Raw genomic sequence first — 27,879 nt, forward strand, 5'->3', positions numbered from 1 at the left:
GGAAAGGATGTGAGAGTGGCATTGACGCCATCTGATACTGAGTGACCTTTGCAACGTGCCCCCAGGTAATGGACTTGCCCCATGGGCTGTTCAGCGTCCTTGAGAGATTCTACGGATCTTGATTAGATTGCCCCATGCAAACGGTATAATGACGAGTTGTGCCATGTGTACACATTATCCATCCCAGTCATGCGTAAGAGATGTTTCTTCTTTGACAAGCTTTTAAAGCTACTTCGTCAGCTAGTAGGATTTTTAGCCATTAGCCATGCCCCATGCAACTTCTCCCTGATGTTTAAACATTTGAATCCACATAGATAAGTGTACTCTATAATGAAATTCATAAGATGCGAATGCATATGTCTGTCTTGAAAGTTTAAAAACGTTTTTTTTTAGTAAAACGAAGTTTTTTTTTAAAGAAAGTGATATCAACTCAAGAGTTATAGTAGACCTTAAGGAGTCGGGATACCTTTGGTAACGATATGCTTTCGAACTAACCATGCTTCAGTTAGGACTTTTAAGGGTTGTAACGTGGCCTGGTTCACGGTTTAAAGAAACAAAGGATAGAGGCTCAAAGTTTATTTGCACCCATCCCCATCTTCGCGATGTTCTCCAGTCCTATGCTCAGTTAACTATGCATTTAGTCTCCAAAAGAATTTGGGAATTATGACGTTGACATTTATGATGGTTCAAAACCAAAGGTTTTTCTGCAAAGGCAGTCATTCTCCTTTTTTGTAATATCTTCCTTTTGTCGAGGGTATATGGTGACCTCTCTTTTTTTACTTTATTATCCCTACATTTTGCCTGCACTGCTTATTTACAACTACAGTCAGCGGGATGCCCCAATTTCGCCTAAGTCTCCTTAATAGGTTTTGACTTAGCAGGCCTTGCGTTGTTTTTTCTTTTTCTTTGCGGACATTGACTGCCAATCTTAATTATGACGGAGAACCATCAGTGATTATGCTCAAAGGAACAACTTGGGATAATCAAGTTAACTGAACAGCTACCCCACCCCAGGTTATACTTTGAGGGTTTTTATTTTGTACGTGAAGGAAAACTCCTACTTCTTTTAGGCTCAAAGGGGTTGACGAGGGATTAACATCTTTATATCTCTGTTATTTAGGAATCGAAACAATTCCTGTACATCGTCAACACGGTCTGTTCGAAAGCATAATGTATGAAATCGTGGTATCGTTTTCGTCATTCTCCCTCTAAAGGTGTATGACTCTCAACGAGAGTTGAATATCACAAATGAGAAAACCGAGTAAAAACACAGTTTTAAATATAGTGAGAACACTAGCAATAAATTAAGACAAACGTACGCAATGCATTAATGATTATTGTAAAGTACACAGCATATGTCGTAAGACTAATGTTTAAACAAGCGGAAAGAAATTGCAAATGAAAACAAAACTAATGATCTAAGAAATCCTCCTTCTAGACACCTATGGCATTAGACTTGCGAGGATCTTCGAACTCAATGAGCCCTTCTTCAATCAAATCTTGGATCTTGTTCTTCAATGGCCCACAATCCTCTGTATCATGGCCAGGACTATCTGAATGATAAGCGCACCTAGCATGATGCTTGTACCCAGGAGCGGGATTAGCTTGAGCTGAGTATGGAGGTAGCAGAGTTACCAAGTTCTGACTGAGCAGACGTTGCAAAGCTTGAGACAATGGCATGTACAACGGGGTGAATGACCGTTTTGGCTTGGACCTCCAGGTGCGTTGGCCACCCTGTTGCTTTTGCTGATCCCTTTGTTGTACTACTGGGGTCTGATTACCCAGGATTGCCCCCACAGTGTTGGATTCCTTTTTTCCGTCATATGACTTCTTCGTGTGATAGGAACCTGAGGGTGCCCCTTGTATCTTCCCATTTTTGATTTCATCTTCAATTCTCTCACCAATGACTACCAAGTCCGAGAATCCTGAAGATATGCTTCCAACCATCTTGTCGTTGTATGGTCCTTGCAAAGTGCTCATAAATATGTCCACCAGTTCTTTTTCCATTAGGGGAGGTTGGACTCGAGAAGCCATTTCCCTCCACCTTTGGGCATACTCCTTGAATGATTCATCCTTCTTCTGTGACATGTTTTGTAATTGCATCCGATTGGGTGCCATGTCCAAGTTGTACTTGTATTGCTTCAAGAATGTGTTAGCCAGATCATTCCACCTTCTGATATAGGATTTCTCCAGTTGCATATACTAGTCAATAGATGCTCCGCTTAAACTCTCTTGGAAGAAGTGTATCATCAGCTTTTGATCGTGAGCATAAGCAGCCATTTTTCGCACATACATGCGCAAGTGATTCCTCGGACACGTGAGCCCTTTGTATTTCTCGAAATCGGGAATCTTGAATTTGTGCGGGATAGTCAAGTTTGAGACTAAGCTCATTTCGAAGGTATCCACGTCAAAGACATCGTATCCTTCTACCACTTTTAGTCTCTCTTCTAGCGCCTTGATTTGTTCATTATCCTTGGAGTCTTCCCTAGAGTTGGGATTAGACTGTTGCGTCTGAGGTGCTTGGTCTGTGTTGTCCTCCTCTTGCACTCCGTACTGTAGATCCAGGTAATCATCATCCTTAGGGACATTGCTAGCAGGAATGCGAACTGTGCGGGTTGTCCCTTTCGTTTGTGGAGTGGGGACAAATCCTTCTTGGGAGGTTTCTCCTTTCTCTTGGAATTGGATAGCTCTCCTAACCGAGCGGGCCTGAGGTCTGTCCTTAGTCGGGCCAAAGCCTGAAACAAATCCTAGCGGCGGGTTTTCGTCATTGGGGATCTCATCCTGAACCAGGGTATCCCTAGACTGAACCTCTTTTGCTTTTTCTTGTTTATCCAGGAGGGCCTTCATGAATCCTAGCATCTGAGTCATACCTCCTTTAACTTCTTCCATACTAACCTTTAGTTGATCCACCTCCTCACGAAGAGCGGCTTGATTCTGTTCTAGTTGATCCATTGATTTCTTCTGCTGAAATCTTGTTTGATAATATGGTCGGGACGTTAAGTTATCCTTCCCAATGGTCCCTTGTTCTGGAGATAGAAGAGAAATCTTCTCTTAATGCCATGAAAATGATATGTATGCCATGCATGATATGCATGATATCCTTTTTTTTCTTTTTTTTTTGAATAAGATATGATGCAAGAATGCACATGATGTATGATGAATGGAAAAGGAAATAATAAAAAAAATAATGATCAACACATATATATACATATAGCACATAATCACATAGGCTATAGGTTCATAAGTTCATAGGTTCGACGTAGCGGCTCTAGGGAGCCTACCCTTTTGTGGGGGGTTCTAGACACGGGTCTCATGGGGTCGTTCGTAGCCTCCGAGACTTTTTGTCTCTTCGGATTTTAGAACAACTCATTTTATCCAATGAGGTTCGAGTTTTTGGGGTAGGTTCTCGGAGATATCAGCTGACTACCAAGTCCTGCCCTTAACAAGGTCAAGCCTCGTATTGGACATTTCCGGATATTCAACCCACTCCGAGTGGAGTTATCAATGAGACTCGTAGGCGATTCAAGTCCCCCCTGATCTCAAGGATAACTCCCCCACTTAGGTTTTAACATTACATAATATACCCAGCAGTGCATATAAAAATATAACAGCAGGTAATAAAATATAAATATATTCCCATAAATAAATAAATATAAGCATATTAACATAAACAATTAAATATTTTTAGATAAAAATAAACAAATAAACAAATTTTTTTAAAAATAATTACAAACCCTAAAAAAAGCAAATTACCCAAACCCTAAAAAGTTGTCAAACCTAAACCCTGCCAAGACCTAAAACCTATAGGAGCATAGTATTCACCATTATAGTTATCCCCAGCAGAGTCGCCAACTGTAGCAACCTGCCCTAAAAATTAATGTTTAGAGTCGCCACCTATTCTACCAAGGCGAATAGGAAGCCTACGCAATTAAGAGATCAGGGTAAGATACTATATTCAGGTCGAGGGAAGGTGTTAGGCACCCTCAACCCTTTCCTGTGGCTTTGAATCTAAGGTCAACAGTTTTATGGCTAAGAGTGTTAAGGTAAGGTTTATGCTTTCGAGGGTTAAATAATTAAAGGGAATGAATCGGGAAAAAATGAGATTTAGAGGGAAGGGGACTCGCCTTGGTTACCCAAGTGCCTACGTATCTCCTTAGGGAGAATTAGAGTCAACGTAGTTCGGGAGACGGGTTGTACGCCCTTTCAGTTTGACATTTGATTTGATTTGGTTTTGGAGGCCTTTGAGTAGCCTATCGTAGTTTGAATGAGGATGAAAATCCGTGGTTTGATATTGAGGTTTTGAAAGGTTTGAAGAGTGTTTTTGAGGTTTGGGCGTACAACCCTGATTTAATTTTGCACTATTAACCGCAACGATCAATAGATTCGATCGCCATAGTTAACAGATTTGAAATTGTATCGTTACCAATTTTAATCAATTGATCTGATTATTACTAATAACGAATTAGGATATTTTTTATAATTTTTTAATAATTAGTTTGTATAGTTACCCCTCGTAATCGATTGATTCGATTAAAAAGAATGACGAATTAAAGTTAGAAAAAGAAAAGTTAATCATCACAACTAATAAAAATAGTTGCAACCATTTAACCAAATATGATTTAATTGCATTTTAATTAAATAGCATTTTAATTAAAATTATTGTTGACCATAGCGATTAATCGATTTAATCGGCACGAACAACAAATTAGAGTTTTTAATATAAATATCATATACTAATTTATTTTAAAAAAAACAATTATTAGTATATGAATAATATATTAAAAAGTATTTTAATTTAAACAAATAGATAATTAAAATTATTTAGTTTATTAGGGTTAGGATTTAGTGTGGCTAGTTTGAGGGTACATGATATAAGGATGAATCTGGATGCGTTGGATCTTGGCTGAGGGTGGATTGGAGGGTCAGATTTGGAAGGTGCATGATATACCATAGGGCTATAGGCGCATGTGATCATAGAGGGAATTTCAGAAAAAATATGTGAAAGGGCCAGGGATCGAACCCTGGACCCTTGGGCTAAACCAAACTCACGCACGCCAACTCAGCTGCGTTGCTAGCGTGTCAACCAAACACCCTGAATTAAACAAATAATGAAATCACACAGATATAGCACAACGCGCGCGAAATTCAAAAACAACCAACCACGCGTTGACACGCCATCGTCTTCCCCAATGAACCTGTTTACTTTCTGGGGAGTTGCTACGAAATAGCTACGCGTTTGTTCGTAGCAAACAAACCTATCAAAATAACGAACATCACCCTAGCACAAATAAGTATGGCGCGACCCTCTCTTTCTCCTCGTCCTCATCATGCGAATCTAACCATGTTATTATTTTAGCCTAATTTAACCTCAAGAGAAAACCCCCAATCATAAACCCTAGGGCTCGAAACGGCCTCTAATGGCAGAACAAGATTAAGGCACGCAAACTCCACACAATTAATCCAGAAACAACCAGTGCATCAAGACAAACCAGAATATACGATCAAAGCATCATGAGAGTGCCTATAATATGCTAATCGAATCCAAGTTTGAAGTGACTTACTTTGACAAAATTGAGGTAATTCTGGGGGTGTTGATGCTATGCTATTATCCAAACCCGTTCAGAATCCTCCAGTGAACCTTTTGCAACCTTCAATTCTTGTTGAAAGCCACAAATTCTTTGAAAACGATTTTGAGTTCTTGGAGCCTTTTTGTGTTCTTGCAAGTCTCTCTCTGGGCAGAATTTGTAACCCTTATTCGTGTGCACCAGGTTCTCTACTTATAGGGAGTGGATTAGGTTTAAAGAATAGCCCAAAACTCCCTTGAATCCAATCTTGCCATGTTTGTGAAAATTGATCTTATTCTTGAATAGAAACTTTCTATTTTTTGCCAAATCTCATGCCAATCTTTTCCAACCATTTATGCACGAAAATTATACTATATTTTGACATCAATGCTGATTGGATTTGATCTATATGCATCTTGTAACAAAATATTTGATCTTTCCCTTTAATTAAATTATTTTAAATCATTTAAAAATGAAATAAAATTATATATAAATTAAATAAAAGGTAAAAATTCGTGGCATATGGTTTGGGTAACTTGTGGATCAAGTTTGAGTCATAAAATATAGGCCCATTTGCAAAATTTTCCACTTTGAACCTTCTTATTTCACATTTTGCCTCCAAAAATAACCCAACTTTGACCAAGCATATCTCACTCAATTTTTAAGCTATGAGGGAGTTCTAGGACTTTTTAGAAACCAATAGATGTCCTCTATAACCCACTTTGGAACATATTTTTCATTTGGTGCTTTTATCTTGATCATATCCTCCTTGACAAAAAACTGCTTTTGAAGGATGCATGAAAATGACCTGTAATCTTTTGCATCATACCTCTCAAATGAAGCATTTCTGGCCTTGGCTTGTGAGAGACAAAGTTGTAGAGGATCCAATTTCCTTCAAGATAGGCTTTGAGTGGGGAATTTTTGATGTTCCATGTGAAAGTTATGGCCAGTCAAAGTTGAGTTGACTTTCTCCTAGAGAAACCCTAATTTTAACCTTTTTGTATTTGTTCATCTCTGAGTTTCTACTGATAAATCATGATCAAATTTTGATCAAATGATGGATATACTCTTCCATACTTGATGTTTGACCAAATTTTAGAGCTTTTGACTATGCTTTGACCATGGTTGACTTTTAGGTCAAACCAGTTGACTGTGAATCATATGAGTTTTTTGAACAAGTAACCTTTGGATTTGGGCTTTGACTTTTGATATGGAGATACCTTGGATCATAATGGGTCATGGAGAACTTCATTAGAGGCCTTGTTTTGCTAATCCCTTCAGGAGAGTACCAAACCCTATCTTTAGAAAGACTCTTGCTCAGGAGAATGACTGGATGAATCTCTTGAACTTTGAATCATTGTGAATGGAATATGGAAGGCAAATTTTGAGGTATGACAATCTTATTATCACACACTCCCTGTGTCCCAATTTTTAAATCACTTCACATGAAAATTTTGTCTCAAATAATCACTTTACAATTTCACAACAACATTAAAGATTTTTTTCCCTAATACACACTCTACTATTTATTACTATTCTTTCTTCCAATACTATTAATTTATCTTTCCTATATAATTAATAAAAGATAATATTATAAAGTTATACATAATTTTTATTTTTCTTACTAAATTAATTAGATTTCTTAATTCGCCTAAATATCACAACACGTCTTATAATTTAGGGAAAAAGTATTAATTTTTCTTTCAAGTCTTGTGTTTGTCATATGTCAAGCAAGAATTCATCTATTTACCAAATAAATTTTTGGCTCTTTTTAAGTTTTAAGATTTTATTGATAATTTATTTTTTAGTTAATAATCTGATGATTGTTTTTTTAACGATAGAGTGATAAATATTCAAATATTATAATAAATTTCTTTTATCTAATAACCAGGAAAATAAAACTCAATTAAAAGACTTCAATATAGATAGATTGATTCAACAACACATGAAGTAAGAGACAATTCGATATAGTCTAGGTACAACAAGGATAGATATGACCACATATAAGATGAGTCTCCATCACTCTCATTACATATTATTCTTAATAATACTATTAAATGGCACTCTCATATACTAGTGACAAGTTTCCATATGATACCCTTGAAACCGCAACATCATCTTCAAAACTTAATGCTGTCAATATAACAAATAATAAAACTAGTCAGTAATTAATGCTTCAAAATAAACCAACACAAAAATAAGAGTGAGAGTGAAAGTTATAGTAAGACATACGTATTACAGTTGGTAGAGGTACTGATTTTGTAAGGAATGTTGACACCACATTTGCCAGGGAGGGCAGCAGCATTGTTAGTATTCAATTTTGAAATAGAACCGGCAGCTGATTTCAAGCAGTTACATGCAGCCTGTTTATCAGGCACGGTGGTGGCGGCAGCAAGAAGCTTCTTCACTCCTCCACAGCATTGTGGTGAAGGGCCAGGACCACCTGTAAGATAAGTAAGGCATGGACCAAGATCACTAGTTACAGCTCCACATGAGATTGCACCTTCTGCCATAGGCGCAATAACAACCATGCACATCACCAAAACAACACATGCTAACTTCATGCTTTTTGCCATTTTTGTTTTCTTTCTTTTCAATTCTTTTTCTTGGTTTGTTTGATTGGTGTGTATAACACCTTAATGGGTGTGGGTTTATATAGAAAATAAGATAAGGTGGGAGGATAAGTAGAATGATGAATTTTTGGTGAATGTACATAAAAATTTGGTGGAAGTTGTGGGTTGAATTAATGATGCATGGACACTTGTCTCACTATCATAAGTTTTTTATTTAATGATTTGGTACACCGTTATATATAATATACTATATATAACAATGATTTTACAAATATTTTTAGAGATTTTGAACTTTGCTACTTAATTAATATAGAGTTACTGTTGACAATATATCAAAATCAACTTAATTAATATATGTGACATTTTTCAAAGGCAAATATATATAGAATAAGAGTGTGGGTTTAATAGGTTCAATTTTTATTTTACACTAGTGCAAAAATAACAATAAAATAATAAGAATTACACTTTTTTTAAGAAAAACGGGGTTAAAAGCACACACGATATCAATTTAAGTTTTAGTTTATAGTAATATATATATCCTATTATTGAAAAACGGGTGTAAATTCAAAAGAATATTTAACATAAAAAGTATACTACTCCTGTTCTAAAAAATGGGTGTAAAAAGAACAAATGTTGTCAGTTTTGTAAAAAAAAGTTATCTTAAGTTTTAGGATGTAAAATTAGACACCCTAGTTTTAGAAAAAGGGTGTAATTACTTCAAATCTTATTTTTTAATTTAATGATTCATGTTTCAAACATAGACTTTTTATGCCAAATTTCATTTTCATTTATTTTTTCACTCAACAATTATACACTTAGAATATTTGTGACAACTATTTCTTTATCCTAAATATAGAAACAAACTCGATCCTATCTAAAACCACATTCACAAGAATAAAAAAATATTATAAAAAAAAATTAAAATTAACAATCCACAAGAATAAAAATTAATATTAATTTTATAATATAAAAGTTAACAATCTACAAAGAATATACATTATTATTGAAAAATATGAAAATCAATTTATTTTTATAAAAAAATAATTTACCATTTTTACATAGATCATTTCATCATTTTTGTATAAGTAATTTAATTTTTGAAATTTTTATCGGATATAATAATATATATAATTTAATTTTATCGGATGCACATCAAACATATGAAAAAAAATAATTATGCTCATTTTCTATAATACTCCATTATCGTAAAATAAATATTATGATTTTCAGGCAACAATCTTATAATATTTTTTATTGAATTTTTTTTTATTTTCTAAGCAAATGAGAATGGTGAATGAATGCTAACAAACTCTATTGATGGAGAAGAACAAAGCTCTATAACTGCAGAGAAGAAAACGAGAAAACGAGAAAGAAGAAAGAGAAACTTGGCTTTGCATTCATTGATCAGTTACAAAAGACGTTACAAAGTTTATATACAAGTGTAACTAACTAATGCTAACTGTAACTAACTTTCAGTTAGTTATCTTCAGCCAATCTCCACGTGAGAAATCTCATGCACATGTTAATCATTCTTCCACGTCAGCTTTATGCACGTACTTTGTCACCCCCCCATAAGCTTGAGGTTGATAGATGTTAATCAAGCCAAGCTTGGACAGACAAGAGTGGAACGGTTGCGGACCAAGAGCCTTAGTGAACACATCTGCAGCCTGATCTTGAGAAGAAACTGGCAACAAACGCATCATTCCAGCTTGCAATTTCTCAGGAACTAAATGACAGTCAATATCAAGGTGTTTCGTACGCTCATGAAAGACTGGGTTTGCAGAGATGTGGAGGGCACTTTGGCTGTCGCAGTAAAGCACTGGCAATCGAGATGGATGCTGATGCAAATCATGCAACAAGAAACATAGCCACTGAAGCTCACGAGTAGCGGATGCGAGAGCACGATATTCTGCCTCAGCAGATGAACAGCTAACCGTGAGCTGCTTCTTAGCCTTCCAAGACACAAGTGATTGCCCAATAAAGAAGCAATATCCAGAGATGGAACGACGCGTGTCAACACATCCACCCCAGTCAGCATCACTAAACCTGAGAGCTGCCGATCTGAAGCCTGAGACAGAAATATGCCACGAGCTGGAGATTGTTTAAGGTAACGAAGCACTCTTAATGCAGCCTTGTAGTGAGCCTCCGTAGGTGAACTCATGAATTGGCTCAGTTGTTGAGTAGCAAAAGCAATATCTGGCCGTGTGGTGGTGAGATAAAGGAGCCTTCCTACCAATCTTCTATAAGCCGTTACATCAGAAAAAATGGAGCCATCATCCTGATGCAAACGAGAAGAAGCATCCAAAGGAGTTGAAACCGGTTTACAACCAGCTAAGCCAGCATCGTGGAGCAATTCAAGGCAATATTTCCTTTGACATAGGGAGATACCTTTAGAAGAACGTGCAACCTCAAGGCCCAAGAAAAACTTCAAATGCCCTAGGTCTTTGATATGAAACGTAGCATCCAAAGATTTCTTTAACGAATTGATCATAGAGAGAGATGTCCCAGCTAAGATAATGTCATCAACATACACAAGGATGGCTGTGAATGAAGAAGAATCGGTCTTAGTAAAGAGAGTATGATCAGCATGAGCGTGAAGGAAACCTTGAGCTTGGAGAAAAGTAGTTAACTTTTCAAACCATTGTCTACTTGCTTGTTTCAAGCCATACAATGATTTGTTAAGTTTACATACTTGGCCAGCTTTGGAGGAGTGTACACCTTGTGGAAGCTTCATATAGACATCCTCATGCAAATCCCCATGCAAGAAAGCATTGTTCACGTCGAGCTGGTGAAGATGCCATCCATGAATAGCCGCAAGTGCCAATAGCACACGAATTGTGGACATTTTGGCCATAGGTGAAAATGTCTCAAAATAGTCAAGGCCTTCTGTCTGTGTGAAGCCTTGAGCTACAAGTCTCGCTTTGAACCGTTCAACAGAACCATCAGCATGCCTCTTGATCTTATACACCCATTTGCTTCCAATGGGGGAAGCCTCGGGTGGCAAATCTACCAAGTCCCATGTGTGATTACGTTTCAAAGCTTCCAGCTCAAGTTGCATGGCCTGAACCCATCGAGGATCCTTGCTAGCACACTTGTAATTTGAAGGTTCAGTGTCAGAGGAGAGGGCCATGACATAAGCTTGATACGAAGGAGATAACTGGGCATAAGAGAGATATTTGGAAATAGGATATTGGCTGGTAGATGCAGTGATGGAATTACAGACATAGTCCTTCAAATGAGAAGGAGGTTTAGAGATACGAGCAGACCTCCTATGATCATTAGATGAAGGATTAGATGATGGATGAGATGTGTCTTGATCCTGAACAATAAGATCAGCAGTATGATCTTCCAAATCATCTTGAGGAGCTGACTCAATGATAGGAGATAAGGAGGTAGATTCAGCAAGCTCAGTGGGGGCAATCTGAACATTAGAATCAGAGGAAACCATTGTTCCACTTGATTGGACACCTAACACACCTTCAGACATAGAAGAATCATATGAAGTTCTAGACTGATCAAAAGAGGTGCAAGTGGAATCATTGGTACTGGATTTAGCAAGAAAAGGAAACTCCATGTCAAAGAATTTAACATTTCTAGATATAACAATCTCAAAATTGCTGGTATCGAGGAGAATATAACCCTTCATACCTTGCTTGAATCCTAAGAAAGCACACTTCCTAGCTCTTGGATCAAATTTATGTCTATTGGTAGGCAAGGTGGATCCATAGCATAAGCATCCAAACACCTTAAGAGAACTCAACTCAGGTAACTTGCCATATAAAACTTCATAAGAAGATTTGTTCTTCAGGAGCTTAGTAGGAATCCGGTTCATAAGAAAAACAGCATGAAGAACAGCATAGGACCAAAACTTCTTAGGCAATTTAGATTGAATCATTAATGCTCTACTAATGTTCAATATGTGTTGGTGCCTTCTTTCAACTCTCCCATTTTGCTGGGGTGTGTACACACAACTTCTTTGATGAAGAATGCCCTTTGAAGCATAATAAGCTGGCATATGTAACTCAGTCCCATTATCACTTCTCACCATCTTAACTTTCTTGTCAAACTGAGTCTCTACCATAGCTACAAATTCTTGAACCCTTTGGCATACTTCAGATTTGGATTTTAACATGATCACCCAAACATGTCTGCTATGATCATCAAGTATAGTCAAGAAATATCTAAAACCATGGACAGAAATTGTACTAAAGGGGCCCCATACATCAAGATGAATAAGATCAAACACATCATGTGCATTATTATTGCTAATAGGAAATGGTAAACATTTTTGTCTTGCCATTTGACACACATCACAAGCTGTATGTACATACTTAGGAATAAAGCTATACATCTTGCTCATACTTTCCATTCTATCATAAGCTAAGTGCCCTAGCCTTAGATGCCACAAAATGGCAGGAGCTAACTCTGCAGCTCTATTATTACATGTGAAAATACTTGAAACAAAGCCTGCCTCCTTATCTTTACTGACTTCACCATTGCCAGCTTCCAAATGATACAAGCCATCAATGACTCTAGCTGAACCAATATTCCTCAAGTCCTTCTTTGCCTGTACAACACACTTATCAGTTTCAAAGCTTAAGACACACTCCTGTTCCTTACATAACTTTGAAATAGATATTAGATTCACTTCAAATTGAGGCAAATATAGGACATTATCAATAGTCAGTTCATTAGTCAACTGCACACTACCACATACAGAGGATGTAATTGAATTTCCATTAGGCAGATTAACAACCATAGGGCTTATCTTCTCATATTTAAGAAAGCATGTTAAATCATGACTGATATGATGCGTTGCTCCTGTGTCTAAGATCCATTCCACACTACTTCGAATATTGAAACTAGCAACATAAGCATAAGAATTGAATTTACCTCCCTTAGTGAGATTCACAGAACTTGTACTCTTCTCTAAGAGTGCCATCAAGTTTGAGTACTGCTCTTTGGTCAATGTCATGCTACCATTGTCACCTGAAGAAGTAGCAGCTCCTCCTTTTGCCTCTGAATCTTCAACTTCAACTTGATTAGCATATGAAGTAGATGAGTTACCCCTACCAAAACTAGGTGGATAACCATGCTTCCTATAGCAATTTTCAATGGTATGTCCTGTCTTCCCACAAAATGTGCAAACCTTTCCATTACCTCTACCTCTACCTGATGAAAAACCTCCATTACCTCTACCTCTACCAAATTGTTTTCCTCCATCCACAGCATTAACCATGCCAGATCCCTCTTCCACCATATTACCAGCAGAAAATGATATGCCACAGATCTTTCTCTCTTGTTGCATGATCATGGAGAAAACCTTATTGATTTGTGGTAAGGGATCCATCAACAATACGTGTGATACAACACTAAGATACTCTTCATTCAAACCTATCAAGAACTGTATGATTCTGTCTTCAGCTCTAAAGCTTCTGCTATTCCTCATGGCTAAACAACCACACGCGATACGACACGTACAATTTGGCATAGGTCTATATTGATCAAGCTCTTCCCATAAACTTCTCAAATCAGTAAAATAGTCAGAAATTTTCTTCGTACCTTGCTTCAGATTTGATATTTCTTGATACAGTTGTGCCACACGAATGCGATCTCCTCTCATGAATCGATCCTTAAGATCATTCCACATATCCACAGCATTATCTATGAACACCACGCTTTGAGCAATCGAAGGTGTTATAGAATTGATAATCCACGTATGAACGAGATTGTTGCATCTTTGCCACGCAACGTAGTTCAGATCGTCTTCATTAGGTATCTCTATGGATCCATCCACAAATCTGAACTTGTTCTTCATAGCAAGTGCACGCCTCATCTTCATCGACCAAGCATGGTAGTTATCACCACTCAACACCGGTGATACACACACCGTCGATGGATTCTCCGATGGATGAATATAGTATGGATCAAGTTGATCCTGATTATTGTTGTTATTATTTCTCGTCATTGATCGAATGCGATAACGCAACAACGAACAAGAAACGCAAAGCAAGAACAAAAACACAGAACGAATCACTTCTCAAGAACGAGATATGCGCAACAAAAGCAGAGTAGGAAGGACCTTCTCTGATACCATCTAAGCAAATGAGAATGGTGAATGAATGCTAACAAACTCCATTGATGGAGAAGAACAAAGCTCTATAACTGCAGAGAAGAAAACGAGAAAACGAGAAAGAAGAAAGAGAAACTTGGCTTTGCATTCATTGATCAGTTACAAAAGACGTTACAAAGTTTATATACAAGTGTAACTAACTAATGCTAACTGTAACTAACTTTCAGTTAGTTATCTTCAGCCAATCTCCACGTGAGAAATCTCATGCACATGTTAATCATTCTTCCACGTCAGCTTTATGCACGTACTTTGTCATATTTCCCCCAAAAATTTGATCCACCATTTTTTTTTTATTTTCCTCAAAAGCTAAAGTTAAAATCAATTGAATTTATCCTTAAAAAAAATCAATTGAATTTAGCAAAATTTAAGAAAGAAAAATCCAACATTCATTCATCAGGAAACTCAAATTTTCTATGCACACTAGTATAGATTAAAATAATACTTTTATATTTTTTTTATTATCAAGATTAAATTTAAAGTAAATTAGAGTTCATTATTTTTTAACACAATTTAATTCTAACAATTTTCTTAACTTTATGATGACAAATATATTTATTTTGGTGAATATATGTATTTCCATAATAGACATATATGAAGTGTGGCAATTTCGCATGTTTATTAAAATTGTGGGAGCGGTGGTGAAAGAGTCATTCATACAATGAAGAATTTTACTACGCAATTCCAATTTTGTACAGTGTAAAATTCTTGAATGATTAGAAAAAAAAAAATATTATAACCATATATTTATTTAAAATTCATTTTAGAGACAAAGAAAAATTAAAATATATAAATAGTTTTTTTTTAAAAAAAGGTATTTAAAATGGGTAGGTTAATAAATATGTGAATAATATTTTCCACCAATATAAATTAAAATATGAACTTAATCATAACTATAAACTCAAATGATGAAAAAAGAGTTTGAACACCACTTATTTTTTAAAATCACCTTCTAGGTCTAATAATAAAAAAACAGGCACCGTAATGTGGAAGGTTGCCGACCATACTGTGTGTCGGCAAAGCTAATAAATTTCACCATAGGTGTTTCTTAATCATTCCTAATGCCAGGGTTGGGGAGACTTACCATGTTGTGTTAACGATTCATATTTAAACTAATACTATTTTGCATACTAAATTGCAGTTTTTGTTTGGCAATACAGTTTACTCAACCAAATATCCATTAAATTGTAATAATTGACGGGAACATAGTTAGCTATTAAAATTATTTTCATTAAAACTATATTAAAAATTGCTATTTCTATATATCTTAAAATTGAAAACACATGAACATTTAAAAATTATTGTTTTTCTTTATGTTCTTGTAATTAATTTGTACACATCTAAAACACAATTATGAAAGAAAATCTATTTTTAAGGTTGTGAGAGACTTGTGTGATTTTTTTGGATTTAGTAAATATCATCTTGATTTTGGGATAAGACCTTTATATTAATTCTTTATTTGAGAACGTTTTTTTTCAGAGTTCTCGTATGACTTAAGATATGAGTAAATTGTGTATGTATTTGATTTATGTTCTTTTAAGATTTCTTCCTAAAGAGTTCTTACTCATAGGTTAATAAGTCCAACCATGTCCTCTTCACCTTAGTAGCACCTTTATGGGTGATTTGGAGGATGTCCCACATTTCTTTTGCAGTTTCGCAGAGAGAAACTTGCAAGAATTCATCTAACCGAGTGCAGTGGTGATAATATTTTTAACTTTCAAACCATGTTGCACATTCTATTTATCCTTTTTGCACCAATCCTTTTCAGGTTTGTTTGCTACAACACCATCGACATCGTGTGTAGGAACCAATGGTCATTCTTTCACGGCATTCCGAATACCAAGATACATTCCCTCTATGAAAAATTTCATTTTCTCTTTCCACAGTCCATACCCTTCCCCAATGAAGGGTGGAGGTTTGTTTAGCGAATAGCTTGAAGTCATCCTTCCTCCTAAGACAATTAGTCCTTAACAAGAGTTAGACTTTGGCCATTTGTTGAACAAGTGACCTTAAGCACAAGAGGGGGAGGGGTTGAATTGCAGTATTTAAAAAACGTGATTAATTTTAACATTTCTCAATTAAGATCGTATTAGTAAGTTTATAAGTGAGTAAGCATCGTGGAAGTAAAGTAAGATAAAGTAAATTGCTGAAAATAAAGAAGATAAGGATAGAAAGATTGTGTAACATCCGTAATTTCCTTAAATTAATTTAATTAGAATTTAAATTATTTTATTGGAATTATTTTGGCTTTTCTCTAAAAATTATGGAAAATGATAGAACTGGGCCGAGGTAGTGTTTAGTAAAAGGAGGGGTGTTAGTCACAAGGCCTTTTTACTAAAGTTATATTGTTTTTCATAAAAGAAGGAAAAGAGGAAAATTGGAAAGAGGAACGTGAAAAGAGCAAAAGAGGAGAAGAGAGCAAGAACGTGAAAGCGCAGAAGCAGAGAAAGAGGAAGAGTTCAAGAATTTGGCTAAGGTAAGGGGGGCTTATCTGATTAGCATCTATTATCGGGTTAGGGGTTGATAATACTGAATAGATGTAGAATTCGTATCAATTGAATCATATGATAGGTTTAGGGATTTGGTTGAATTGTGTGATGTTTGATCCCTTTGTTGAATCCATGATGTGTATGGTGTTAATTGATTCTTGAATTGTGTATTCTAATGTGCAATTTGTGTTGTATGTGTGGTTCATTTTCTGAAACTCGTACTGGTATGATTTTGAGGGCATTTGGGAGGTATAGAATGTTGTTTTCTGCAGGTTGGGGTTTTTGAAAATTACAGGTTCGCGCCGCGCACCTGGGATGGCGCCGCGAACAGATGGGCAGAAATCCAGGAAGTTGTAATACGCACAGGTCGCGCCGCGTACCAGTGTTGGCGCCGCGAAGGCGTAACTTTTTCTCGTTTCGCGCCGCGTGCATATGTTTGCGCCGCGAACAGCTTGGCAGAGAGCCAAGGATTTTTGAGACGCTCAGTTCGCGCCGCGAACTAAGATGGCGCCGCGTGCTGTTAGTGTTTGGGATATTTTAAAACGTTCAAAGATGCATAACTTTTTAACCGTTGGTCCGTTTGATGTGCCGTTTCGAGCTAAACGAACCTTATAAAATGATCTATTTGATGATTGATTTGTTTTGGAATGATGTGGATACATGTACGTTAATTATTATTGATGATGATGATTGATGCGAATACATATATATTCTTTAATGATGATGATGATGATTGGGTTGTAATTGAATGATGCTAATATATATGAACATACTTGATGATGATGATGATATTGATGATGGTGATGATGGTATAAGTATGTTAATGTATGTTGCATTCATTCATATTCATTGATGAGGCTGTATCCATGATGATGTGTTGGATCAGTGAAGGGCATGATTCCCATTGTGTGGAATCTGTGCTGGCAAGGCCGTATCTTGATGATGTTGGATCGCTCATGGGTTATTCCCATTTGATGATGTTGGTACCACATGCATAGTGTCAGTTCATACATATGCATATCTTTATAACATGGTTGGATGTATTCCAGTGTTGAAAATATTGATGATGTGTTGGTTGTTTGTTGTGATGGTGAATCTTGTTTGAATGTCTGTTTATGAAACAATTGGGTGGACGATGCAACTGTGATGTGTTATTGCTTTATAACCTTATAACATTTGTTAATTATGATGAGACTCACCCTTACATGTTGTCATTTTCAGATTGAGGATAGCGGTTGTTCGACTCGGTGAGGATTAGCTCATGAGTCAGTTATTTAGTTAGCGTCAAGTGTCATGCTCTGATAGTTGTAGCACTGGGGACGCGATGTTTAGAGTTTATGTTTTATGACTCTAGTTATGTTTTGATGTGTAGAAGGATAAGTTTTAAAGGTGTTAAACTTAGTCCGTTTGATTTAATTTCCGCTGTGTTAACATGAAACGTTTTTAATTAATGATGATTACCTCAGTGAATGCATGACATGACTGAATCATGTTTATCTTATTATAAATTGTGGCACCCTTATTTCATGTACTCTGAATGATTTTGTTTAAATTGCCGCGGGGTTAGTAAGGGGTGTTACAATAGTGGTATCAGAGCATAGTCGGTCGTTATGACCAGAGTCTTAGTGTCAGTTTTGTTTCCTGTGTATGCGACTAGTACGAGTTAACTGTCGATACTTCTGTTCTGATTAAATTGGTTGTGATTTAAGCAGAGCAATGGCTGGAAGAGGAGGAAGAAACGACGATGCTATCGCTGAGGCTATGGGCATGATTGCTGGTGTGCTGGGAGGGAATGCAAATGGAGCTGTGATTGGTGCTGACAGACAGTTAAATAGTTTTCAGAGGAACAATCCTCCGTTGTTCAAAGGCACGCATGATCCCGAAGGTGCTCAGAAGTGGATTAAGGAAATTGAGAGGATCTTCAGAGTCATCGATTGTGCTGAGAATCTGAAGGTGAGATATGGTACTCACATGTTGTCAGAAGAGGCTGATGACTGGTGGATGGCTACCAGGGCTGAACTGGAAACTGATGGTGTAGCTATTTCTTGGGCTGTGTTCAAGAGAGAATTTTTTAGAAGGTACTTTCCTGAAGACATACGAGGTCGAAAGGAAATTGAATTTCTGGAACTAGTTCCAGGTAGTATGACAGTACCAGAGTATGCTTCGAAGTTTGTTGAGTTGGCGAAGTACTACGTTCACTACAACAATGATGAAGCTAGTGAATTCTCGAAATGCGTTAAATTTGAGAACGGTCTCCGTGATGAGATTAAGCAAGGAATCAGGTACCAGAGGATTCGGAGATTTGTAGATTTGGTGGACTGTAGTAGCATCTTCGAAGAAGATAATCTTAAGCTGAAGTCATCTCACTCTCGCGAGTTAGTTGACAGAAAAGGGAAGAAGCCTATGGATAAGGGCAAGCCATATGGTAGAGGTAATTCAAAGACTGGTAGTTGGAAGAAGCCTAGTGGGGGAGACTCCAGTGCTTTTGTCAGGTGCTATAACTGTGGTGAGGTCGGGCACCGTAGGAATGAATGTAAACTGAACCAAAAGAAGTGCTTCAAGTGTGAAGAAGTGGGTCATGTTGCCGCTGATTGTAAGAAGAAGGTTGTGACTTGTTACAATTGTGGTGAAGAAGGTCACATTAGCCCACAATTTCCTAAACCGAAGAAGAACCAAGCGGGAGGAAAGGTTTTTGCTTTGTCTGGATCAGAGACTACTCTAGAGGATAGGCTAATTAGAGGTACGTGTTTTATTCATGGCACACCTTTAGTTGCGATTATTGATACTAGAGCAACTCATTCTTTTATTTCTTTGGATTGTGCTAAGAGGTTGAATTTAGAAATATCTGAAATAAATGGAAGTATGGTTATTGATACTCCTGCGTCGGGTTCAGTAACTACTTCCTCTGCATGCTTGAATTGTCCGGTTGAAATTTTTGGTAGAGAATTCGGGATGGACTTAGTGTGCCTTTCGTTGAAACAACTCGACGTAATCCTAGGAATGAACTGGTTAGAATTTAACCGTGTTCACATCAACTGTTTTGCGAAGACTGTAATTTTTCCTGAAGAAGTTAATTCTGATGATTTGGAAATGACAGCTAGACAGGCGGATGAAGCTATCAAAGGTGGTGCAACATTGTTTATGTTGTTTGCATTGGTGAATTCGAAGGAAAAAGTAGTGAGTAGCGAACTACCAGTGGTATGTGACTTTCCAGAAGTTTTTCCGGAAGAAGTGAATGAATTACCAGCAGAAAGGGAAGTAGAGTTTTCCATTGAATTGATTCCGGGAACTAGTCTAGTGTCAATGGCACCGTATCGTATGTCGCTGTCCGAGTTGACTGAACTGAAGAAGCAGTTAGAAGAATTACTTGAGAAGAAATTCTTTCGTCCTAGTGTTTCTCCGTGGGGTGCGCCTGTGTTGCTAGTGAAGAAGAAAGAGGGTTCAATGAGGTTGTGTGTGGATTACAGACAATTGAACAAGGTTACTATCAAGAATCGGCATCCCTTGCCGAGGATTGATGATTTGATGGATCAACTGATTGGAGCATGTGTGTTTAGTAAGATTGATTTGAGGTCTGGGTATCACCAAATTCGTGTGAAAGATGAAGATATTCAGAAGACTGCTTTTCAGGACAAGGTATGGGCATTATGAGTATTCAGTAATGCCGTTTGGAGTTACTAATGCACCTGGTGTCTTTATGGAGTATATGAACAAGATCTTTCATCCTTATCTCGATAAGTTCGTGGTGGTGTTTATAGATGATATCCTAATATATTCTAAGAGCGAGGAAGAACATGCGGAACATCTCAAAACTGTGTTAGAGCTGTTAAAGGAGAAGCAACTTTTTGCCAAACTGTCAAAGTGTGAATTTTGGTTAGAGGAAGTCAGTTTTCTGGGACACGTGATTTCTAAGAATGGTATTGTTGTTGATCCTACGAAGGTAGAAGCTGTGTCTCAGTGGGAAGCTCCGAAGTCAGTTTCCGAAATCCGTAGTTTTCTTGGTCTTGCGGGTTATTACAGGAAGTTCATTGAAGGTTTTTCAAAGTTAGCATTGATGTTAACTAAGTTGACTAGGAAGGGTCAAGCGTTCATGTGAGGAAGGATTCCAAGAGCTGAAGAAGAGGTTGACTAGCACTCCTATTTTGATTTTGCCGAATTCGACAGAATCATTTGTAGTTTATTGTGATGCTTCGTTGATGGGTCTGGGTGGTGTCTTGATGAAAAATCAACAAGTGGTTGCGTATGCGTCGAGATAACTCAAAGTGCATGAAAGGAATTATCCGACTCATGATTTAGAGTTGGCAGCGGTGGTTTTTGTTTTGAAGTTGTGGTAACATTATTTGTATGGTTCGAGATTTGAGGTGTTCAGTGATCATAAGAGTCTGGAGTATCTCTTTGATCAGAAAGAACTGAATATAAGGCAGAGAAGGTGGTTGGAATTCCTTAAAGACTATGATTTTAGTTTGAATTACCATCCGGGTAAGGCAAACGTGGTTGTTGATGCTTTAAGTAGGAAGACTTTGCATATGTCTATGTTAATGGTGAAGGAATTGGATTTGATTGAACAATTCAGAGACTTGAGTTTGGTATGTGAAGGTACTCCTACTAGTGTTAAGTTGGGTATGCTGAAGCTGACCAGCGGTATTCTTGAAGAGATCAGAGAGGGTCAGAAGGCTGATGTCGAATTGGTTGACAAGTTGACTTTGATTAACCAAAACAAGAGTGGTGAATTCAGAGTTGACGAGAATGGTATACTAAGGTTTGGTGACAGAGTTTGTGTTCCTGATGTTGCTGAACTTCGAAGAAGCATTTTGGAAGAAGGACACCGTAGTGGATTAAGTATTCATCCTGGTGCTACCAAGATGTATCATGATTTGAGGAAGCTGTTTTGGTGGCCTGGAATGAAGAAATAGCTGAGTTTGTGTATTCTTGTTTGACGTGTCAAAAGTCAAAGGTTGGACATCAGAAGCCATCTGGGTTTATGCAACCGATGTTTATTCCTGAATGGAGGATAGCATATCAATGGATTTTGTTTCTGGTTTGCCAAGGACGGTTAAGAATTGTGAAGCTATCTGGGTTGTTGTGGACAGGTTAACAAAGTCTGCTCATTTTATACCGGTAAGGATGGATTATCCGATGGAAAAGCTGGCTCAATTGTACATTGAGAAGATAGTTAGTCTACATGGTATTCCTTCAAGTATCGTGTCAGACAGAGATCCGAGATTTACGTCTAAGTTCTGGGAAGGTTTGCAGAAGGCTTTGGGTACTAAGCTGAGATTGAGTTCTGCTTATCATCCGCAGACGGATGGACAGACTGAGAGGACGATTCAGTCGTTGGAAGATTTGTTACGTGCTTGTGTGTTGGAAAAAGGAGGTGCTTGGGATAGTTATCTGCCTTTGATTGAATTTACCTACAACAACAGTTTTCATTCGAGTATCGGTATGTCCCCGTTTGAGGCATTGTATGGTAGGAGATGTAGAACTCCATTATGTTGGTATGAAGCTGGTGAGAGTGCTGTGATTGGACCAGAAATTGTACAACAGACTACAGAGAAGATTAAGATGATCCAAGAGAAGATGAAATCTTCTTCGAGTCGTCAGAAGAGTTATTATGACAAAAGGAGGAAGACACTTGAGTTTCAAGAGGGAGATCATGTGTTTATGAAGGTTACTCCTATGACAGGTAATGGTCGAGCCTTGAAGTCAAAGAAGTTGACTCCGCGCTTTATTAGGCCGTTTCAAATTTCTGGAAGAGTGGGAGAAGTGGCATACCGTGTCGCTTTACCGCCGATGCTTGCAAATTTGCATGATGTATTTCATGTGTCTCAATTGAGGAAATACATTTCGGATCCGTCCCACGTGATCCAAGTGGATGATGTGCAAGTGAAAGACAACTTAACGGTGGAAACGTTGCCTATGAGGATTGAAGATAGAAGACTAAAGCAATTGCGGGGCAAGGAAATAACTTTAGTCAGAGTAGTTTGGGGAGGACCGGCTGAAGGGAACGTTACCTGGGAGTTAGAAAGCCAGATGAAAGATTCCTATCCGGAACTATTTGCTTGAGGTATGTTTTCGAGGACGAAAACTCTTTTAGTGGGGGAGAGTTGTAACATCCGTAATTTTCTTAAATTAATTTAATTAGAATTTAAATTATTTTATTGGAATTATTTTGGCTTTTCTCTAAAAATTATGGAAAATGATAGAATTGGGCCGATGTAGTGTTTAGTAAAAGGAGGGGTGTTAGTCACAAGGCCTTTTTACTAAAGTTATATTGTTTTTCATAAAAGAAGGAAAAGAGGAAAATTGGAAAGAGGAACGTGAAAAGAGCAAAAGAGGAGAGGAGAGTAAGAACGTGAAAGCGCAGAAGCAGAGAAAGAGGAAGAGTTCAAAAATTTGGCTAAGGTAAGGGGGGACTTATCTGATTAGCATCTATTATCGGGTTAGGGGTTGATAATACTGAATAGATGTAGAATTCGTATCAATTGAATCATATGATAGGTTTAGGGATTGGGTTGAATTGTGTGATGTTTGATCCCTTTGTTGAATCCATGATGTGTATGGTGTTATGGTGTTAATTGATGCTTGAATTGTGTATTCTAATGTGTAATTTGTGTTGTATGTGTGGTTCATTTTCTGAAACTCGTATTGGTATGATTTTGAGGGCATTTGGGAGGTATAGAATGCTGTTTTCTGCAGGTTGGGATTTCTGAAAATTACAGGTTCGTGCCGCGCACCTGGGATGGCGCCGCGAACGAATGGGCAGAAAGCTAGGAAGTTGTGATACGCACAGGTTGCGCCGCGTACCAGTGTTGGCACCACGAAGGCGTAACTTTTTCTCGTTTCGCGCCGCGTGCATATGTTTGCGCCGCGAATAGCTTGGCAGAGAGCCAAGGATTTTTGAGACGCTCAGTTCGCGCCGCGAACTAAGATGGCGCCGCGTGCTGTTAGTGTTTGGGATATTTTAAAAAGTTCAAAGATGCATAACTTTTTAACCGTTGGTCTGTTTGATGTGTCGTTTCGAGCTAAACGAACCTTATAAAATGATCTATTTGATGATTGATTTGTTTTGGAATGATGTGGATACATGTACGTTAATTCTTATTGATGATGATGATTGATGCGAATACATGTATATTCTTTAATGATGATGATGATTGGGTTGTAATTGAATGATGCTAATATATATGAACATACTTGATGATGATGATGATATTGATGATGGTGATGATGGTATAAGTATGTTAATGTATGTTGCATTCATTCATATTCATTGATGAGGCTGTATCCATGATGATGTGTTGGATCAGTGAAGGGCATGATTCCCATTGTGTGGAATTTGTGCTGGCAGGGCCGTATCTTGATGATGTTGGATCGATCATGGGTTATTCCCATTTGATGATGTTGGTACCACATGCATAGTGTCAGTTCATACATATGCATATCTTTATAACATGGTTGGATGTATTCCAGTGTTGTAAATATTGATGATGTGTTGGTTGTTTGTTGTGATGGTGAATCTTGTTTGAATGTCTGTTTATGAAACAATTGGGTGGACGATGCAACTGTGATGTGTTATTGCTTTATAACCTTATAACATTTGTTAATTATTATGAGACTCACCCTTTCATGTTGTCATTTTCAGATTGAGGATAGCGGATGTTCGACTCGGTGAGGATTAGCTCATGAGTCAGTTATTTAGTTAGCGTCAGGTGTCATGCTCTGATAGTTGTAGCACTGGGGACGCGATGTTTAGAGTTTATGTTTTATGACTCTAGTTATGTTTTGATGTGTAGAAGGATAAGTTTTAAAGGTTTTAAACTTAGTCCGTTTGATTTAATTTCCGCTGTGTTAACATGAAACGTTTTTAATTAATGATGATTACCTCAGTGAATGCATGACATGACTGAATGGTGTTTATCTTATTATGAATTGTGGCACCCTTATTTCATGTACTCTGAATGATATTGTTTAAATTGCCGCTGGGTTAGTAAGGGGTGTTACAGATTGCACCAGAGAGTTATACAGGTTTGACTGAACGTTGGCCTAGTCCTATCCCCAAGAGTTCTTCTTGAGATTTTTCACTATAGATTTTTGAGCTTTTAAAGGTTATGAACGCGAAGCTTAATACAATATGATCTTGAGATTTTGAATAGGCTTATCCCCAACCTAAAGAGGGCTTTTACCCCAACTTATTTTATCGAGACAATTAGAGATTTATGGCTGATCTCTTTTACCGAAGCGAAGATTTTTTCGGCAAAGCTTAATAAACCAATAACAGAGATTTATGGTTGATCTTAATAACCAATAATCAATATCTTAAAGGTATTACACCCTTAGACTATAAATGACGAGCACGATTACTTACAAAAATATTCACCTCACAGATAGAGCTTAGCCTAATATCACTTAGGCAACAAACTGTGAATTAGAAAAACTTAGGGGAGAAAAAGAATAAATTCCAAAGAAATAGAAATTTTTTGGAAAGTGACGTGATTTCAAGTGAGGGGGACCTCCCTTTATATAGTAGTTGGGATCACCCAAAAAGGAAAATATACATGGGCCTTGATTATCTAATCGATTAGCCTAATCAATTAGATACTCTAAATATGACAGGTGAGATGCTCAAAAAGGAAGGTTTTGTATAGAGTCGTTACATATCTTTAAGGCGTTGTCTAAGTGACTTGGGGCACAAGTTTGAGTAGATATAATCGATTAGATCAAATTCCTAATCAATTAGATAATACCAAACTTTTCCTCTAGCCATTTCCAAAGCTCTTAAGCCATATGGCATAATTTCAAGGAATTTTTTAAATGTTTTCTTTTGATAAAAAATGTTTTTTAGTGTGTGTGTGAGTTGCCTTAGTACTCTTAAGCTACAACCTTTATCTGTACAATATTCATTTCTCTCAGACAAACATACATGACTTAGCGAGCTTTCATACTTTCCATCTGGGAAGCTTCAAGGCTTTTGCTGAATATTTTCTGATCATAAAAGTACTTTGGTCTTGACTCCTTCTAATTAGATGATTTATTTAGTGTTTTCAGTATACTATCGTCATGCATTGTTGTCATCAAAACTCCAGATGCTGATTTTTCACTACCTGCCAACACATAGATCCATAATATTAGACATTCACACGAGACACCCACCATAGGATCCGGGCTCACCAAAACGAATCAAAGTTTAGACACCATGATGCATGACTTTCAACATGGAAATCCAATTAAACATAACCATTACAACATAGTATGCCTATATTTAAATATGCAACATCAATGAAAATATTATTACGAAAATAACACAATTCATCATTCTACATATCCATATAACAGCACACCAACATCAACGCACACAACAATAAACACAACATCATCACATTCTCACATATTCATCATTCATCAACTAATTCATAATTTTTAGTAAACTCAGGTTTAATCAATGAGTTATACCAAAACTTCACCTAATAGTTACTAATAGTGGGCCAACAATTGACAAAAGATCACTGAACCTCAATCTTCTAGCCTCCCTTTGTCTCTAGCCTCTTTATCTATTTTTCAAAGTTTCTACGTATTGACAAAAGACCCCTGAACCTAGATTACGCTTAAACTTAAATAGTTAACGTATTAATCTATTTGGAATTATAATTCCTCCCCTCAATTAACCTTCGCTTACTCCTTCCTCCTTTCTATTTTTCTTATTTCCATTTTTGTCCCAAAGTCTCTACTTTTCATCATAATTAAATAAATTAAAGTAAAATATTATTATTTTAAATTATTAGAATAATTCCTAATAATTTTAGCCAAATTTCTAGCTACAAAATTTTGCACAAGCCCTAAATGGAGTTTATGATATCCCCTCTTCTCAACTCCCTCAAGCCATTATACAATGAGATAGGCTTTTCATAACCGTTCCTGAAGATGAATATAGTTGGTCCTCAAGATTTCAAAAACAACCTCGATGGTAGAATCATTTGGCCAAAAGGCTTCACTTCCCTTACGATGTTTGCTCTGTATACCAAGATATCTGGTTTATAGTCGGATATTAAAGGCAGGGATGTTCAATCGCTTGACAAAGGTTTTTATGAATTCACATTCTTGTGTGTAGAAGAATTGAGAAGAGTTAGAGCTCATGGATCTCTGAACTTAAGCCCAGGTACTCTGAACTTGTTTGCCTAGACTAAATATTTTAACCCCTCCTATCAACAAAACACATCAGCACAAGTTTGGGTAAGATTTTTTAGTTTGTCCCAAAAATATTTGAGACCCAGAATCTTGTTTGCTATTGCGAGTAGTGTGGGAAATCTAATATGTATTGATATGGCTGTTTCCAAAGCTAGGATTTCTTCTACGTGTATACCTCATTGATCTAGGTTTTGGGGGTGCTTATCCCGTTTACCATGTTTGAGTGTAAGGTGTTTAGAACTATAAACATTGAATCTTCTCAACAGATGGCCTTCATTAACACATTTGAAATCCTCTGGAAGAATTTAGAGGTCGCCCTACCATGAAATTTGTTTTCCTTCTATGGAAAAGAGATTACAAACAAGGGCGCCTGATCACTACGTGCACCTTTTCCCAGAGGGTCCTCTTATTCACCCCATTCAAACAATTACATGAATTGGAATGTTAGATTGGTGAGGGTGAGAAGAGGAGATCGCCGCTCCATGATAATATTTGATGAGAACAGTTAGGATCGGTTCCTTTTTTATTAGACGAAGGAGGCCGTAAGTACGATAAATGGATTTAATTATAATTTCATCAATGTTCCTTATTTTTTTAATGAAAAATGATATTTTGACACTCAATTCCTACACTACACCGTATGACACTATTCACAAATACGGTGAACAGTGACATACCTAATTTTGACATTTTCTTTATATATTTTTCTCTCTCCAAAACAACTTTGGTTAATACGGTATAAAAACTTGGTTAATACAATTTGTAGTTTGGTTATCAGATATTTTGGCAATACAAAGTAGTCTTAACTGGAAAATAAAAGTTAGTTAATTGATTGTTATAAGTTGGTTAATATAGTTCATAGTTTGATTATTAGTGTCTTGACTGGGAAATACATGTTTGTTAATTGAATGTTATAACTTGGTTAATACAAGTCAGAGTTT

The 27,879-nt window shown here is 37.0% G+C and overlaps 1 protein-coding gene across 1 annotated transcript; it reads right to left on the minus strand.

Annotated features, from left to right (window-relative positions):
• Positions 1–7,460: 7,460 nt before the first annotated feature.
• On the minus strand, positions 7,461–8,204 carry LOC131601556 (non-specific lipid-transfer protein 4-like). The gene is made up of 2 exons (XM_058873409.1): positions 7,797–8,204; positions 7,461–7,697 (listed from the first exon to the last, which is right to left on the minus strand). The coding sequence occupies exons 1-2, from the start codon at positions 8,138–8,140 to the stop codon at positions 7,685–7,687; spliced, it is 357 nt and encodes a 118-aa protein (XP_058729392.1). The 5' UTR covers positions 8,141–8,204; the 3' UTR covers positions 7,461–7,684.
• Positions 8,205–27,879: the final 19,675 nt, after the last annotated feature.

The sequence above is a fragment of the Vicia villosa genome, linkage group LG5 (assembly GCF_029867415.1).
Source record: "Vicia villosa cultivar HV-30 ecotype Madison, WI linkage group LG5, Vvil1.0, whole genome shotgun sequence".
NCBI lineage: Eukaryota > Viridiplantae > Streptophyta > Magnoliopsida > Fabales > Fabaceae > Vicia > Vicia villosa.

Bases quoted from the DNA above. Each gene is read 5' to 3' on its own strand.
- LOC131601556 (XM_058873409.1), bottom strand. From the start codon at position 8,140: ATGGCAAAAAGCATGAAGTTAGCATGTGTTGTTTTGGTGATGTGCATG.